The 18424-nt window shown below is 51.1% G+C and overlaps 4 protein-coding genes across 4 annotated transcripts; 2 read left to right on the top strand and 2 right to left on the bottom strand.

The window, feature by feature from the left end:
• Window positions 1–422: 422 nt before the first annotated feature.
• Window positions 423–3002, top strand: DL89DRAFT_270123 (P-loop containing nucleoside triphosphate hydrolase protein). The gene has a single exon (XM_040888572.1). The coding sequence runs from the start codon at window positions 495–497 to the stop codon at window positions 2922–2924; it is 2430 nt and encodes an 809-aa protein (XP_040740575.1). The 5' UTR covers window positions 423–494; the 3' UTR covers window positions 2925–3002.
• A 25-nt stretch (window positions 3003–3027) lies between these two features.
• Window positions 3028–4602, bottom strand: DL89DRAFT_226562 (putative cytochrome P450 monooxygenase; the record flags this gene model as incomplete). The annotated part of the gene is made up of 1 exon (XM_040884817.1): window positions 3028–4602. One exon carries the CDS (start codon window positions 4600–4602, stop codon window positions 3028–3030), a length of 1575 nt encoding a protein of 524 aa, XP_040740574.1.
• A 439-nt stretch (window positions 4603–5041) lies between these two features.
• DL89DRAFT_270121 (uncharacterized protein) lies at window positions 5042–6737 on the top strand. Its single transcript, XM_040888571.1, has one exon. It carries the CDS (start codon window positions 5246–5248, stop codon window positions 6692–6694), a length of 1449 nt encoding a protein of 482 aa, XP_040740573.1. The 5' UTR covers window positions 5042–5245; the 3' UTR covers window positions 6695–6737.
• A 43-nt stretch (window positions 6738–6780) lies between these two features.
• DL89DRAFT_286290 (uncharacterized protein) lies at window positions 6781–18100 on the bottom strand (the record flags this gene model as incomplete). The annotated part of the gene is made up of 6 exons (XM_040889858.1): window positions 6781–8982; window positions 9005–9492; window positions 9518–10023; window positions 10098–17310; window positions 17394–17781; window positions 17810–18100. 6 exons carry the CDS (start codon window positions 18098–18100, stop codon window positions 7111–7113), a joined length of 10758 nt encoding a protein of 3585 aa, XP_040740572.1. The 3' UTR covers window positions 6781–7110.
• Between the last annotated feature and the right edge of the window lie 324 nt (window positions 18101–18424).

Here is an 18424-nt window from a genome sequence, read left to right as displayed (position 1 = left end):
TTGTCATATATAGCCTCTACTTGTTCAATATGAGATTTGCAATATTTTTATTAATGCTTGGGTGTACCCCACATGTTGGGTGGAACAAAAGGGCTGCCACTGAAACATTCCCGACATTGCCAAGCTTTTCATTGAGCGGCATTCCTATCAACAGCCGCAGCCTATTCTTGTATACACTATGCATGGACCGGGCTCCTCATTTCGAAGTAGACGTGCGGGTGTGGCGGGCGGGTAGCCCAGTAATTGGTGACTAGTGCAGCGAAGGCAAGCACCACAGAGCGGCCAAAGCGAATCATGAAATTAGTAGGAAGCGATTGTGGGCAGATCACCGCGCGATTCTTGCAGGAATAATGCAGCCTGGCTTTGCTTGCATCAGAAAATAAAAAGTTTGTTGATTTACAGCCAGCTCCTTGCTTTTTTCTTTTACCAACACCACCTCTCTTTTCTTCATTTGTATTCCAGCAGCATATTTCCAGGGTTAGAAATCCAACACAATGCTCAGAAGGACCGTGTCGCAGGCGATCCGCAGACAGTGCCAGTCGATCGATAGCTCGGTGCGCACACTCGGAGTCAGCCGGCAAAGATTTTCATACAGCAGTACACCCAGACGCGGGCTGGCAACCATCCGGCCAAACGACCTGCTGGCGGACGAGCAAGAGCAGAAGGAGTCAGCCGATCCATTCCGGCAGCCCGCGAGCAGCCTGGATCCATTCCAGACAAAGGTTGCCTCTGCCTCTTCGCCATCGGACTCCAGCAAGCACGGGCCGTCTCATGGCAGCAGTACTTGTCAGAGCGACCCATGCAAGCACGAAGAAGCCAAGGCAGAGGTGGCACAGCAGATCCGCAAATTTCTAAAGAAGACGCGGCAGCGGGCACGGGCAGGCATGAAGGCCGACGAGCTGATGGTGAAGTGTCCGTCGTGCTCCCCGGGCAAGCCGGCGCGGCTAGCATATAGCGCGCATCTGAACACACACACAGGGTCGTTTGTCTGCACAAGCTGCTTCGACCAAGGCTCCTGGGACAAGTACGTGCAGCTGGCCAACCGGCGGCCGTTCAAAAACACAATCCCGAAGCGCAACACGGCTGATCCGGCCCCATTTTACTTTGCCGAGGATCTGCTCACCAAGCTGCAGCATAATCTGGTCAGGCACGAGCATATCTATGGGACGTTGACGGGCACTGAGAAGGGGCAGCTGCGGCTGAAGCCCGAGGCGCTGCGCGAGTTTGGCGTGGCTCTGGGGTATGTGGATCCAGGGAAGAAAGTTCTGCACAGGGTGGGCTCACTAGTGGACGGCAATGACAACTCTGTACCGTGCCTGGTGTTCCCACGCACCGCATACAGCACCAACAGCTTTATTAAGGACGGTGAGCAGATGGGCGGGCTGGCAGCAAACGGCAAGCAGCAGCACCATTCGGTAGCACTGTCCAGCATGCTGAAGGACATTGCTGGCAGCGATGCTGGAGCCGATTCGAGCGGGGCATCTGGCGAATCGGCCCAGTCGGAATACCACACAGTCCAGCTAAAGATTGTCGGCTGGAACACAGCCGACATCGAGATGTACTACCCAGTGGATGCGACGCAGCCGGGGCTCTTTGGCTTCCACATCGCCGACTCGTCAGGCAGCTCGGAGGTGATTCTGACCGGGCACGAGCTGGACGCCGTGGCAGCATACCAGGAAACCGGCATTCCGGCAGTCTCCCTGCCACGCAACGCCTACCAGCTGCCACTGGATGCGATGCGCGCGCTGGAGCGCTTTGAGCGCATATACGTGTGGCTGGACGACGACCACCAGGGCGCCGAGGCAGCGCGGCTGATCACCCGCAAGCTGGGCGTCGACCGGTGCCTGACAGTGCATTCGCGGGGCGACAATCCGCAGGGCCCCAAGTCCGCAAGCATTGCGTTGGCGCGCGGCCACGACCTGAAGGAGATGATTGACCAGGCACGTCCCGAGCGGCACGACAAGGTCCTGGACTTTGCAGCACTGCGGGAGGCAGTCAAGTTTGAGGTCAATAATCCGGATCTGATCCGCGGCGTCGAGAGCACGGATCTGCCGGGCTGGAACTCGTGCTTCAAGGGGCTGCGTCCAGGCGAGCTGACGATTCTGAGCGGGCCGACCGGCTGCGGCAAGACCACCGTGTTGTCGCAGATGTCGCTGGATTTCTGCAAGTCCAATGTCAGCACACTGTGGGGCAGCTTTGAGATCCCAAATGTGCGTCTGGCAACGCGGATGATGAGCCAGCTGGCGAAGCGTGATATCACAAAGTCGCCGGGCGAGGTCGAGTTCTGGTCGCAGCGGTTTGAGCAAATGCCCATGTACTTCCTAAAGTTCCACGGCAGCACCAAGCCGCGCACGGTGCTGAACACGATGCGCCATGCGGTATATGCGTACGACGTCAAGCACATTATCATCGACAACCTGCAGTTCATGATGAGCATGCAGGCGAAGGGCATGGACAAGTACGAGGCGCAGGACTCGGCGATCGCGACCTTCCGCCAGTTTGCAACCGAGGAGAACGTGCATATCACAGTGGTCGCGCATCTGCGCAAGGACCAGCCGGCGGCCGACATTGACATTAACTCGATCTTTGGGTCCGCCAAGGTCACGCAGGAGGCGGACAATGTAGTGGTGCTGCAAAAGTACGGCGCTGCCGAGAGCAAGATCCGCTATATGAATGTGCTGAAGAACCGGTTCGACGGCACGTTGGGCAAGATCTATATTCAGTACAACCCCGAGTCGCTGTCGTTCCGCGAGATTCCTCCGCCAAGGAAGCGCAAGAATGTCCGGGTTCTGGCCGCCGCAAAGAAGATGAGCATGCATGATAAGCTCACCCAAGAGACCCTTGGCATTGATGGCGGGTCCCAGAGCGATATGGATCTGGATGCGATTAGCCTGGCCAAGGAGCACGAGGACGAAGAACCCTGAAAGAAAAAAGTATAGCGTCGAGCTACTGCTGGCATTGTGTTTAATCCGACATTTATAATCATGATATCGGCAGTGCCCGTTGAAAGGACAGCAGCTACGAATGTTATCTACGCCTCGTAAGAATGAGGCGGCAGTCGCGGTCTGGATGCTCTGGTGCACTGGTAAGTAGATGGATCGACTTCATCAGTTTAGGATAGCCATGCTCGTTAAGGACGTGCGGGCCGAGGTGGGTGTAGTCATCGGGCAGCGACCAGTCATAGTCCTTAAGCATGTTTGCCAGAACAGCAAGCATCTGCAGCTTAGCCAGATGGCGGCCAGGACATATGCGGACGCCGTAGCTGAATGAAAAGAGATTGCGGCGGGCCTCGGGGGAGTTGAGGAAGCGCGTCGGGTCATATTTCAGCGGGTCGGTCCAGATATGCTTGCTTACGCTAACCCCGGCGAAGCTGACGTAAATCTCAGTGCCTGGAGGGATAAAATGGCCACGCAGCGTAGCGCCTTCGGGAGGACTTACTCGCGGCACCTGTCCCCCAACTACAGGACACAGCCGCATCGACTCGAAAAGACAGGCCTCGACAAAGGGCAGCGACCTTTGCGCCTCCGAGAACGTGATGACGTGGTTGGTGTCGAATTTGCTACGAACCTCGTCAACCGCCTGGGCATATATCTTGGGGTATAGCATCAGGAGGGAGACGGTCCATGCCAGCGTGGTTGATGTAGTGTCGGCGCCTGCCAGCAAGGTCAGATTGACCTCAGACCGGACTTCATTGTCGCTCATACGGACCTTGGACTCTGGATCCAGGGCGTCGACGTACGCCTGCAGAAGGTCATGTGGCTTTTCGCCGCCGTTCTCCAGGTGCTTCCTGCGCTTGGCAACCGACTGCTTGCCAAACTCGGACAGTTCGCGGTACCGGCTCTCCCAAGGCCTAATGGCAAGCGAGAATGGAAAGTACTTTGTTACCGGGAACATTGCAAGCATTGCATGATACTTTGTCGAGCTGTCTACCCATTTAGCTGCGGTTTCGTCGCCGTTCTTGAGGCTGTTGAATTCCTGCCCAAACGCCAGCACGCCAATAACATCGAATGCCATTAGTGAGAAGTCACGGCTGTAGTTTATCTCAATCCTGCCATCCGCACTCTTGTCCAGCAGCCGCCCCCACTTTTCTTTCAGCGCAAGGCAGCTGTAGCGCAGAATCTTAGGCTCCATCAGGCTCAAATACGATGGCTGAAAGTACGGTCCCATCTGCCGTTGGCGCATGCTGACAAACCCAGGGTCGCTTGAGCTAAAGGTGTGCGGGGTTCCGACGGTCTCGAGAGACTGGTAGAATTTTGATTTGACAAATGTATGCGAGCGCAGCACTGTGCGCACGTCGTCCGGGTGGGAAATCGAGATGGAATTCGGCTCAAGCACGTAGATGTCGCCATACGCCTCACCGTCTGCATGTGCAGCATGCTTCATACCTCCACAAAGGTTAATGATGTTTGCGCGCATGCTGGTAATGCGTGCAAAAAATGGACCTGGAACATGGCGGAGGGGTGAAAAGAAAAGCGCATATACAATTCGATAGCAAATTATGCTGGAAACCAGGGCTGCTGCAACCTTAGCTACGCCAGCCTCTGCAAGGGGTTCGACCAGGTTGACAAGTGATTCTTGTCCGGATAAACGATTCAAAAGCATAGATGTCGCGGACGCAGTGCGGTTTAGAAAGGAAAAGCCATGAAGATTAAGGAGGAGCATGCTGGGACTTTAACAAATACACAAGTCTGCCATCTCCCAATGGCCAAGGAGTATGCTGGGCAAGGTATAGGCGACATGGGAACTAGTGGCTGTTCCCATACAGCATTTCTAGACAATACACATTTCTGCAGTGTATGCGGAATCCTTCGCACGAGCAACATGGGCGAGTTCATTCTTCGATTGGTATAGTAGGAGTGTTCCTTAAGCCGCTGCCTACTCCATAGGTACTACCACTTTATCTTTGGCGGATTAGGACCCAGAGTGGTGAGCTCCAATGTGTACAGACATGACCCTACCTGTATGTGTGGCTGGTACTTGTTTCATGGCCTGAACAAGTGTGTCGTGTGATTCAACGCCATAAACTTTTGTTAACAACTGGAGTTCTCACCAATGCATCTCTTCTCATACTATATCGCATTGCTTGGTACGCAGAGCTGAGACAGACACATGGAAAAGGAACGAATGGACTGGTTTTTCCAAGGGCAGAGCCCAAAGGCTGCGACCCTATATGTGGCCAGGGGTGACCGCCAGACAAGCTATTCTTGGGACTTTCACAACAACCACCTGTCAACTCATTTAACTAATGGATTACTTCAAAAGCAACGTCCAGTCGAACATCTACAAACTTAGCAAATACGATAGTTTGCTGTCTCTAGTCAATCTTCGCCACGTGTACTTTTATGGCAACAGCGACTATTCAGATGATTTCATGCTCTCTACCTTACTCGAACAAGGGTTCTACCGGGCGCTCACCCGCTACCCGGTTCTTGCCGGCCACCTTCAGCAAACCGATGAGGGTCAAATGGTGATTGCTGTGGATAAAGATAATCTCAACATGCCCATTTACCACGAGTTCCAGTCAGACATACACTTCAGCGACATCAGCAAAGCTGGCTTCAGCCCCAGCGCATGGCCACATGTTAAAGACATGTGTGGCAAATATACGTGCCCAGACAGAGATGCAGGGACGATCAAGCTTGGCAGCTTCTATGTCGCTCGTCTGAAGCAGAACAGTGGTGTGATTTTCTTTGCCAACTTTTGCCACTCGACTGGTGATGGCACGAGCTGCTTCGAGTTCTTCAACCGATGGGCCGCCGAAACTCAGGCGCTGGTTACAGATTGCCCAGCCGAAGAGGTCGTCTACTGCTTTGATCGTGAGATTATTACCAGTGAGCTACCTAGCGAACGCACCCCACTTGATGAGGGAACCCGTATGGCGTATAGCCGACGCTCAACTTTGGGGGACTGGATTGCATGGCTTTCGCCCAACACGCGTGGGAGAGCAATGACCTACTTGGATAGTCGCTCCCCAGCACAAGGACACCTGTTTCGCATTTCCCGCAGCAAGTTCGACGAGCTACGCAGCAAAGTACTTGAGTGCATGCCACCGGGCGCACGCATGTCCAGCAACGACCTTCTTAACGCTGTATTTTACAAAGTCCATGGACAAGCTAGACTCGACGCTGAGAAGAAACAGTCAGGCTGGCTATCGTGGCTGACAGGTCGCAGGGAGGAATCTAGCGGAGAACACCGCCTTTCGTTCACGTGCGATCTTCGTCATCGCCTCGGAATATCGCATTTGAACTACATCGGCAACCCCCTATACAATGCTGTTGTCTCAATCCCAATTGAACATGCCCAGTCGCCGATCACACCCCATGCACTTGCAGATGTTGCTACTCAGGTACGAGGATCTATCGCAAAACTTACACCGTCATTTATCGGCAGCTACTTTGAAACCATCGAGACCAGCGGCTTCAATATTGGAACATTCATGACAAACTCCATGCGGTTCAAGCTGATTACATACGTGACTAATGCAGAGCATGCGAGAATGTACCATGCAGACTTTGGCTATGGCGTGCAATCATTCTCAACAATTAACCCGGATGTCGCAAGTCTGAATTTCACTGTCGTGCCCTCGCCTCCGTCAACCAGGGACTTTTTCGTCAATATTATGGAAGACCCTTCTGTAATGGACTGCATCTTGACTAACAAGTTCTGGACTGAGTTTGCCACACAGATGTATTGAGCTTTTAGTATTCGGTATTAATAATAACTAAAAAAAATCGGACCTCCCTAGCAGTGCTGCCCGAGATAAAAATAACTGTAATTTGCCTGATTTTATTATTTCGATGACTATATATTTATGAAGTTGTGTATTTGATATATGCTATTGCATATTTTCAGAATCTGTGATTCTCTAGGTTTCTACATTTTTCCATTCCTCACTGGATCCATGTGCTATTACAACCACGTCTCTGATCCTCCACTTTCTCTTCTTATTCGTAGTTTTTCTTCTTTTTTCTGGCTGGCCCAGTCCAAACTACTCGTTTAAACTCATGACCTTCCAACACATGCAAAGTCTATATAAACCATCTAAAGCCATACAACCACTCACAAAAAAACCTGTATATTTTACCAACAGCCTAATTAGATAAAACCACTTTAAAAGTGATATGAATGAGTGGTGGCATCATACGATGCGCGGGCTAACGGATTTAGATACACTTCGTCCTCCTGCTCAGAGGTGAATGGTGGTGCAGTCTTCACGCTAATAAGATTGCGAGCCCCAATTAGCGCTTCCTGGAAATATCTGTTCGCCTTGATTTTCCGTTTTTCTACCTTGCCTTGATAGCCTTCCAGGTCATCAGCTGACAGTGTTGCCAGAATGTAGTCCGGGTTAAGAACCAAAATGATGCCGCCGGCTTGACCTAAGCCAAACGATGAAAGTAAGGCTGCCTTCAGATTGGATACTGTAGTGGGGCAAGATGGAAACACAAGATGGCCGTATTGCCTGAGCTCTGGATCGATATTATCCGCATTTCTGTTCCCAGGAATGATTCCAGAGCTGATTGCCTGCAGAGCTCCATTAAGCATCCAGGCTGCTGCTGGAGCCTTTGGGTGCCCTGTGAGCCACTTTTGGCTTACGACTGGTGCAGGATAGCCAGGTGTACGTCCCGAATGTGCCAGTAACTTGTTAATAACACTTGCTTCGTTGATATCGTTCAGCCTTGTTGAAGTACCGTGGAAAGAGAGCATGCCGATATCATCAGCAGTTAGACCCCATGTCGCCAGCGCACCGCGAACAGGCGATATGTCAGAGCAGCCTTTCCAGAATTCGGTATTCCATACGTCTGTGGCCGCCATCCGTCGACGGTGTGCATCACCAGTTGATTGGGCAACCTGATTGCCGGGACTCGCGCCACAACCATTCAGTTTTTGGCGTTTATAGCGCATTGCCCTATCGATATGCATATGTTCCTGCTGAAGACCTCTTTTCCGATAATTGAAGTCCAGCATATCTGAGCACGGTTGGGAATGGATCTCACGGGCTGTAGACAGGATGCCTCTGCCAGGGGCCCCAATATTGTGTCCCTGTTTATCGGTGGCCGTCTCCGTCAGAGCGACAACACCATAGATTGGCGCTCCTATCTCTATTGCTGCTGAGGCTGACATGACAACAAATATGCCTGATCCGTAGCTCTCCATGTACCCAGACCGAGTATCGGTGAATGGCCTACTCATTTCCTCTGGTGCTCTACCCTTGGCAAGTTCCTCAACTGTATTAGCAGTTGCCTGTAATTGCGCAAACTCATAGGCTGTATCCTGCGTGTAATCCTCAACCGCCCCAGCAAGCATAACCTTAGCTTTCCCGCTCTGGATGGTCTCGATTGCTACGTCTAGTGCCACCAGTGCAGTTGCGCATGCGGCTGATGTAGGTTTTAATGGTCCTGCAGATGATAGCAGTAGCATGTTTATCCATGCATCTGGACTATTAACTAGTGATTCGATCAGTACCCCAGAATGTACATCCTTTTCGACCCACCTGTTTACGACGATATCCCGAAGGCTTCGGACGCCGCCAGTTGATGAACCGATCGTATGCCCAACTTCAGAGACATGGAAGTACTGGTAGAGTTCATAGGGGTCAGTGATTCCAGATGAAACCAGCGCCTCCATTGCAGAAACTAGCGCATAGCATGTAGTCCTATCCACACTGTCGATTATATCCTGTGGAATGCCATATCGGGCAGGGTCCCAGCCAGTTGGAATTTGGGTAGCTGTGTAGCGGTCAAATCGAAGGGCTTTTGGAACAAGCAGCGTTGCACCTTTTAGGAACCTGACAGACCATGTTCTGTTGGAATTCTCCCATGTTTCAACTCTGTCGCCATTTCCATGTTTAAAATGTGCTGCCTCGTCTTCAGTTGCCTCGAATGGTTCAAGATCATGGCTGATTTGCAGCTCACGCACAAACGATTTCTTGTGTGGGTCATAGCCATCATGCAGCTCCGGTTCAATGAACCGCACGCCTACATGCTGGAGAATGTAAGGCTCATACAGCCTTCTTGACATCCATGTCCCTCACCGGCTCATCCGTCTTTGCGTCGACCCATCCAATATAATGGTCCATTGTCAGTGGGTGTTGCCCGTCAAAGTGCTTGATTAGACCCATGATCCACGCCAGCTCAATGCACCCCTCCATGGAAAGCTCGCCAAATGCTTCCATTTCCCAGCGCATCCGAGCATTTCCAAACGGACCAACTTCGCCAAACCCAGTTATGACAGCGACTTTATCAAGATTTATCATTCCCTGGAGATAATGTAGTGGCTTGAGCTGGTCAAACGAGCGAGTCGGTGGGAAGGAAATACGATGGGTTGCAAGGGGTGAGGTTGTGTCAAACTCCCTGAACAGACTAGACCGGGATTGATGCTGAACCACATTGTCGCTAATATTGCTTAAATGGACCTCTCTGTTGACTGCGACCAGTTGGGAATGTGCTAGATGCAAGCCAAATATCCTTGTACTGAATTCATAGTACGGAATATCTGATCCAGTAAAATTAGCCCATACAGGCGATAGTTGTGCTTGCTCCACCGTGTCTGGACTCAGCAGCCCAATAAGGATTGAACGCCATTTCCTCGCGGGAAAAGGTACGCACTCCTGTATGCTCCACTCCTTCAAAGATGACAGAGTGATCATTCGTCATCCTTGTGTTCCGAACAAAACCAATATCCGCGCCAGTGAGCGAGATATATTCGGACCATGACTCTGAGTGCCAGCGGTTGTAAAGTGATTGCAGCGCCATCTTTGCCTCACCATACAGCCCGCTATTGCCTATTGTACCTTTGTTCGGGGAATTAGGCAAAACGATCAGTGTTGGTGAGCGGGTGTACTTATGAGCCTCCTTGGCAATCTTGATAGCACCAATCATTCGGTAAACATTGGTGAGCAATATGCGGAATGACAGTTCTGAGCGCGAATCAATGTTCGTCAAGTCACCACCACGTTCAGCAAAAGCAGCAAATGGAAAGACGTAGCTCAGATCCCACCCCAGACCATCCTGTACCATAGATGTACTCGATCAGCATGTTGACATCCTGCTCAGATCCTTGGTTGAATGGAACAACAACTAGTTCTGCTCCACGCGCACCAAACTGTCTGTACAGGCCTTTCAAAGTATCTAATCGTAGTCAGACCATAGCTTGACGTTGTTGCGACGACCCTAGCGCCTCCTGTCAGTAGCCCTTCAACAATACTTGACCCTATTGACCCAGGCCCACAACCAGTGACCAGTGCAGCCTTTCCTTCGAATGTCAGACCGTTCTCCACAATCTCATTCAGGGAATCAAAGTATTGTCGAGTATGGCCAGCGCTATACGCCCATGAACCATTATCATGCCTTTCAGATATATATAGAAGGTGTGGATTCATGGATGTACGCTGCTGTGCATCGTTCACATAATCTTTGAATGTCCGCATATGCTCTCGTCTTTCTTCAGAATATACCACATCGCCTTTGCTGGTTACCACTGTGCATGGGCGGAGGGGTGGAGATATCTCCCTATACACTGGTGCATTGTTACTTGAATCGATGCAAACTTGGCGCAGATCCTCTAAAACACGCGTCGCTTGTTTTGTAGCAAGACTGTTGTTGCTAGCGAGAACGGCCAGGTATCCATTGACTAGTGTCAAAAGGTCGGGGCAAGAGCGGTTGGAAATCATCTGCAACCTTTTCCTGACACACACATCGCTGGGGTCAAATGAATCCTTGACCAATATGTCTGCAACCAACTGCATCACATCCTGGCGCACCCAATTCCAGTATGAGTTGTAGTGCCGTGCCTTTTTCTGGTCAAACTTTTGTTTCGTACCGTTGATGAGATCACCTCCTAGTTCTAGCTGCAAATCACTCAGCTCCTTTGCGTAGGCGGTGACTTGCTGTTTTAACGTGTCCAGCAGGCCATCTGAACATTGCGTATCTGTCCCAGTGAACTCTCTCAAGGCCTGGATCTGCCGAGTCGCTAGCATGTTCAGTTTCTCTTGAGACAAGTTGAACACGTCACTGTTGACAACTGGAGCGTTGGACTGTGACAGTGCGGGACTCGTAGTTGGACCTGCCGTATGTGTGGTGAAGGTAATTTCTTCCTTTTTAGCATACAGCTGGGCAATATTCGCTAGCCATTGCCTGGCATCCTGCTCACTGGTCAGGCGCTCAGTCGGCTCCATTGTAAGTGCCAGCAGGAGAAGACCTTCTTGGCGCTGCCGTCCAAGCCCATACCTGTCGTTCAAATAATTATATGCCGAAGTTAGAGAGAAACCTCGAGGCATCTTGGAACTAAAGACCTTGGCAATCATATTCTGCGTATGCCTTCCAAGCTTCCCGTCATGTGGACCAAGCCGCCCAACAAGTTCAGCAATCGTCATGTCCTCTGCAGTACTTGGTATCTGCCGACCGAACTCCTTTTGCAAGTCGGATGCAATCATGTTCAGAATTGTTGACTTGCCTGCCGTTATGACCTTAATGGGTTGGCTGACAGGAATTGAAATTGACAGCCGTTTCAGTTTCTGGCCAATTATTGCGCGAACAATATCGGCCTGGTCAACTGGTTTCTCAGATATTACTTGTTGGCTTACGATTTGAGAACTGCTTTCCTGCTTGGATATAGTTTCTACCAGTTGCTCATGATCCAGCGATACATCCCTGTCTTCATCGACTTCCATTGCCAATGTCGTAGGTTCACTCTGGACTTCATCAGCCGTAGCCACGCTCGACACATCGTTGACTTCTGGCGGTAAAAAGTACACTGCTTTCCTATTATCGGAAACGTGGAGGAGCTCGATTGATGAGCGACGATTTGTAGAGCCAGACATTGACTGCCTCATCATCTTGCCCAGTACCGGAGCGGGCCCGATCTCGACCACTCTTCGAATGTCGCCGCTGTTGAGGAGTGACTGCTGGGTTGCTATCCACTGTACTGGGAATGCGAGCTGGTATGCAAGCAACTCAACCAGCAGCATACAGGCAAGGTTATCCATTGCAACTGAATCAGTCGAGATGCTATCATCAAGTGCTTCAATCTTGCTGGCTAGAACAGGAGACTGGCAGATACTGTGAACAAGCGAAATGTACCTCTTCGTTACCTCAAATGGCACGCCTGTTATATTTGGAATATACTTTCCAGCAAGCCTAGTGGCATCGACAGAAGTAGGGGAAATCGCCTTTAGCAGGATGTTCCTGAACACATCAACACTGCTCAGAAGATGTTTGGAGTGAGATGGGACATCAACTCCCGTTATAACAGTGGTTGCTGTCCCATTAGCAAGTTCAGCACCACGATCCTTACAGGCAAGACAGGTGCTAGATACGAAACCGGACAAACCACTCTCGTTCGAGCATCCGGACCTGAACGTCTCATCATTACAGAGCTTATTCAGAACGTCAGTAAGAGTCACTAGCGCAGTCTTATGCCCTGTCACAATATATTGCTGGCATTGTATGTTGTGGTTATTGATTTCGAGCAGCTGCCTGCATTGCTTCTGGATTCGCTCGACAAGACTAGTCAATATGTCAAGGGTAAACCATTCGCCGACTTTTGATGGATTGACAGCCATCATGGCATACTGGGATTGTCCATTGTCATCGCGGTCAACCGATGTGTGTAGGATGAGTCCACGGAAAAATGCGAGCTCGACTGCAGCCTCAACAGAGACAATTTTTCCAATAGCTGCTAGCGAGCAAAGTTCACCAAGTGAATGGCCAGCAAATGCTGTTGCAGGCTGGATTAGCCCGCAGGATTCCATGTCTGCCATATACGCAAGCGCTAGTACCAGTTGAATAGGCTGCGCGAAAAGCGATGAATCCAGCAGCCCACTGGCTGAATGGTATGTGAATCTTGTAGCCTTAGGAGAAATCCTCGCAAATAGCTGAGACGACGCTCCTTGAGTCTCGCTAGACAGGTTGAGATAATTGCCAAGCACTCTCTTCCCGGCGGCCCCTCCAAAATGAACAAGGAACTTCTTTGGATTGCGGTGCAAGATGTCAAGCAGCGATATTCCATACTTGTCAAACATGTGCTTTTCTGCTCGGTCCCAGATATCGCGGGCAGCAGGAGACTTTGCATACAAATCCATACCCATATCCACAAACTGGGCACCCTGCCCAGTGAACAGATATGCAGTCTTGGGCTGCTCAACCTTTGCCGCGAAGGTCATGACAGCAGCGTGGTGCTGATTGACAGTCCTGCCCTCAAAGAGCATGAACCCATCTTTCATTCCCACATGGCTCAGTTCCACGTCCAGCGCATCACCCGGGAACACCATTCCGACAAACTCTGTTTTGAACGAACGGAATCTTGCCGGATCCCCGCCTGCGGCATATCTTTCGACAACTGCCCGTGTTGCGGCAGAAACCCACATCCCGTGAACAATTGGTCTTGACAGCCCAACATAGCTCGCAATCTGTGAAGATAAATGTATCGGGTTGTAATCTCCAGATACACGCGCATACTCTCCGCAGCCAGATGGGGCGCGGAACTGTGCTGTAGCCCCAGGCATCGGCAAAACCTTATGTCCTCCATTGTCAAAGGTACTGCCCGACCGTTGATCAACCGAACTCTTAGCGAGGTATGCGGCAACTGCATTTCCATTTACACCAGCAGCCTGGTAGTCAACATTTGCAATGTGGACACGCTTATCTCCATCCAAAACAGCAAACACAGGGCCAGCTATTGACACAGATGCATAGTATCCGTCAGGTCTAAACCTGCATCTGGTGTCCAGCACGAACTCAACTGTTGACCCTGCAGTGAGCTTTGCTGGCGAGTTCTCCAGGTAGACAAACCAGTCTTTAGTTTCAAGCACTGCAACGTCAGCTACAGAGTTCAAAACAACAAGTGATGCTGATTTGCTCTCCTTACTGAAAGCAAGTGGCGGAAGGATTTTGTGTCCTCTGAACAGGAGGACAGTCGCCATCTGAGCTATCAACGTCCGTTGTCTGAAAAACCTTAGGCTGATGGTCAGCACCTTTCCCGCATCGGAATTCACAGCAGACACCAACTCAGCTTCTGAGGTAATAGAGTCGCCAACACGTAGCAGTGAACCACTGTCGATGTAGTCCATACTGTTCTCCAGGTGAACCATGTCTAACAACCCTGAGCTCAGCTGTCGGTTCTCTAGCACCGCCATAAGCCCTTGCCATCCGATTAGAAAGACCATGTCCATTGGGGCATATCCGTAGTGGCTTGTATCTGAAATGTAGCATCTCTGCTTATTTTGAACATTTCTACAATACTGACGGATGTGATCGTAGGTAATACCAAATGGCTGGCATCGGATTACTGGTGACTCAATGTCTGAGTCAACAGACATGTCTCCAAGAGTGGGATGAGGTGGGTTGTCGTGGCCAAAATAAAACTCGTGGATACGTCCATCACGGCCATCACTCACTTCTGTGATTGGCATCGCAGGGCGTGTCGGGCAGTACAGAAATTTGAGAACCAGTTCACGGTTTTCGCCATTGACTGGCAGAATAACTTTGGCCGTGATGTTGCTGGGCGCAGCATACTCGAATACTATATTAAGCTCCCCTTGGCTGTCGAATACCTCGAGTTGCTGTGGGATTCCATCCGACTCTGAGATCGACACCGACTGGTTTGACATGGGACGCATGATCCTCCTGACGCCGTTAGCGACAAACTTGGTCCCCTGCACTATGGCTGGTGAAGTCAGTAGTGCGCGTAGCCAGCTCTTCCTTGGCCCTGCCAGCAATTCTAGCCATGGGTCAGTGTCTGGGAGGGATCCGTTGTCAGATGGAAGGGTATATAGGCGGCCTGTGCCCATGATGCCTCTGGATATAACCGACTGTATGGTGGTAGGTTTGGGCTCAGCACCAATATATTCCGTTGCTGGTATCGTAGTTGGACTGTTCTTGCATAGGCCGCGAACCATGGCGTGGTATACACCATCCAGAATATCCCTCACAGGTGCGTTGGCAGTAGACGAGTATCCGGCTGAAACTGGCCCATAGGGAACCAGCTGACGCTGAACATCATGACTAGTGATATAGCCACTACTAGCCGACAAGGAAACAGCACTCTGCAGCATCCACGTCTCTAGATTGCCATCGAGAACAGGAACGAATGGAACTGGATATTGGTCAGAACGAGAGCAGAGTATGAGGAAGTACGCAACATCATCTGCGGATACTGTCTGTGTACCAAGCTCAGGATAGGTTTGCAGTAGAGACTGGATAGGAGACTGCAGGTCATCCATTAGCTCGTAGTAGCTGGAGAAGATGCATTCTCGTTCATGGCTGCAGAAGCGATTTTCAGTCCGACTTATAAAATCACCGACAATTTTGCAGTAGGAATCATCCAGCCAGCACGACCTGTCGTCGACATACATGAGCTCGATCATTCTATGGATGACCTCCAGGTAGGTCATATCCTGCAGTTCAGCAACCGAGCCGTCTGCCTTTTGGCCGAACCAGGGCTTGATGTAGTCAGAGTTTAGCCGCTGGACTATGGAGTCTCTCTTCTGCTGGAGAAGCTCAGTCTGCTTGTCAGCCGCCTGTGAGAAGATAGAGCCCTGTAGCTCCTTGACGAATAGAGCTGCGCGCGTCGCAATAACGTGCATCGGCTTGCCATTTTCGCCAGCGATTGACGTGACACCACCAACAACACCGCTGTACGTATCCATCCACTCGTTTGGACCAACACCAGCTGTGCCAGCGATGAGCTGCTTGGTAGTATCTGACAGACCAGACTCTTTTGCTACCATCACGCAAGAGCCAAGCACAACTCCATCAAATGGCATCGGTGGGCGTCCGAATGGCACACTCCAGCTACCAGACATGTACTGCATCGCAGTGTCCGCATCGCCAATACCGGATCCAGCGACAAGGACAATGTTCCTGTGGAACCGGAGCAGGCTGTAGGTATCGAGAATTGGCTGGTAAAAGTCGTCCCACGAATGGTAGCCGCCATTACGGCCACCCATACACTGAAGGATGACAGGGAACATGCGATCCACCTTCGAAATGGCGATCGTAGCACGAATGTCGGCCAAAGTTGCAGCCTTGAGAGTGACATGACGAAGACCAGCGTCACGTATACCGGCAATAATGTCGGTCGCTGCTGCAGCTGATGGAATAGAGCCAGAAATACTCAGTCCAACGATCGGCTGGCCTGCTTGGCGCATGCGCAGAATCTCTGGGAACAAGGTTGTCCACTGCTCCTGGCTTGAATAGTCACAGCAAAGGGTAATGCCCTGGCCAGGTTCAATGAGCTGGACTAGGTCGGCCACTCGTCTCTGCAGTTGGCCAGCACTTGTAATCCCAGTGGTGGAGAGCTCGGCATGATAGCCGGCGTTGATTGCAGCCGCAACCAGCTGAACACTAGTGGTGCTCGGTTCAACAGTAGACACCATCACTGGCGGACGCCCCAGCGCATGGAACATCGGCGAGTTGATGTGAACCTGCGCAGTGCTCTTGACTCGGACAAGCCTGGGGCTGAATGCTCTCTTCCAATCCATAGACTGGATCACCAAGCGAATGTTGCGCTGGAAAAGGTCAGCCTTGGAACCCAGAAGTCGATGTTTGTGAGGGATGAACGAGCTGCAGCTAATGATGTTGACGCCGCCACCATCAACGATACCGCGTGCCAGTCGAGCAAAGACGCTGAACCCACCAGGGCTTAAGTCAACAATGTGTGTTGCATCCGCTCCCTTGACTGTTGCTGGCCAGTCGACGCGCAGAATGCAAACTTTGTCGATGACCATACGAGTGGTATCTAGGTCTGCACCGGTACCAGTTCGCGACTTGTAAACCCACCCTCTCTCAGTGACGAATGCGTAAATCCAATCAGCAGTATCTTGCAAGAGGGGGCAGTGGGTCACGATGCTTGAGTTCACATAGCTCATGTCCACAACTGGCTTGTGCACAGAAAATGGGGTGTTTGACTGGTCGGCACCGGGTTCCGCACAATGCTGGTGGAGGAACTGGACAAACTGCATGACAACCTTCAGACGGCCAGTGACAACAAAACTGTCAAAGCTGTTGATGAGAGCGAGAAAGACGTGGTCAATCGGCAAGAGGCAGCACGAGTTAAAGTGAGCAATCAGTTTCTCAAGCGCCGGAAGAGGAACACCACGGATAGATACCATCGGCGACGGCTTGCTACCCCCATCGTCACTGTTGCTAGCATCTCTCACATCGATTGTATCGAGCGGGACATCGAGCTGGATCCTGGAACCACCCGCAATAAGAATTCCCAAGACAATCCTTGAATTGTCGTAGAATGACTTTTCATCAGTCAGCGTCGGTAGCATCGCCGCAAGGACAACACCTTGGCTATGGCCAATTGCACCTACGTAATAGAAAGGAGAAAATTAGTACTCTGTATGACTTTTACGATGCACCCCGGATGTAGAGAGTCAATATGCCACCTACCTTTGAATGACTGAGAAAGTTCGCCAGGACTAAGCCCAAGTGTCTTGTACAAGACCATCAGGTGCATGAGCTGGATTAGAGCCAGAATAGGCGCTGCAACTGGTGCGAGCGAGAGATACTCCATGTCAGGGCGGGATTCAGGCCGATAAAGCCAGTCTAGAAGATCCACCGGATACTCGTAGACATCGGCAAAGACATCCTCCTTTGAAGTATCAAGAAGGAATGCAGCCATCTCCGTGACGTAGCCAGCAAGAAGCGGACGATAGACGTCAAGAAGCCAGGTAGCTTCATCCAGGTAATTGTCCATTCCACCCTGACCGCCAAACATGGCAGTCAGTTTCACTTTGCCATTGGCAAAGAGTGCAGGGCGAGGAACATCCGGCAGCATCTTCACGGGATTCAAGCACATCCCAGACCGAGTAGTAGCCCTTGAGGACAGACTGTGCTTGCTCGGTGGTGAGCTTGAGCTGCTGGACAACGACGTGGATGTTGTCAGTCGAGCAGTATTTCTGGTGAAGGTGCTGGAAGACAGCGACAGCGACATCGGCGTTCTCGGTTGCAGCAAAGTTGACAAAGCGTGCAACAGTCTCAATTTCGGTGGGGGAATCCTTGAATGGAAAACGAGCGGTAAGGACTTCTGCTTGGGCAGAAAGGCTGCCAGAGACGTTAATTACGGTCCCAACGATGGTAATAGGGTAGTGAGCCATTGGAGGCTAGTAGTCAACTATAGGTGAAAGTGCTGTTTAAAATGTTGTCAAGAGGGAGAATAAAATCCTGTATGTGTTGCTCTGGAGTATCTTGACAACAGCGGATTGATATAGGAACGGACCAGTGCACGTAGAGCCAATCTTTACGCAAGCGGATAAGGCAACGGAGTGCTTGCACTGTGCATGGGAAGACACCATGGACAAACATCATCCTCACACACGAAAGTTCACATACAATTGGCACGGCTCACCCTCAACCCGTACAGCACTTTCCCATCAGCTCCCTACACTATTTAGATATGGACATCAAAATGAGCTGAAGCC

This window comes from Linderina pennispora, assembly GCF_002104995.1.
Source record: "Linderina pennispora strain ATCC 12442 chromosome Unknown DL89scaffold_15, whole genome shotgun sequence".
NCBI lineage: Eukaryota > Fungi > Kickxellomycota > Kickxellomycetes > Kickxellales > Kickxellaceae > Linderina > Linderina pennispora.
This window is presented reverse-complemented; position numbering and strand designations above follow the sequence as displayed.

Bases quoted from the DNA above. Each gene is read 5' to 3' on its own strand.
- DL89DRAFT_270123 (XM_040888572.1), top strand. From the start codon at position 495: ATGCTCAGAAGGACCGTGTCGCAGGCGATCCGCAGACAGTGCCAGTCG.
- DL89DRAFT_270121 (XM_040888571.1), top strand. From the start codon at position 5,246: ATGGATTACTTCAAAAGCAACGTCCAGTCGAACATCTACAAACTTAGC.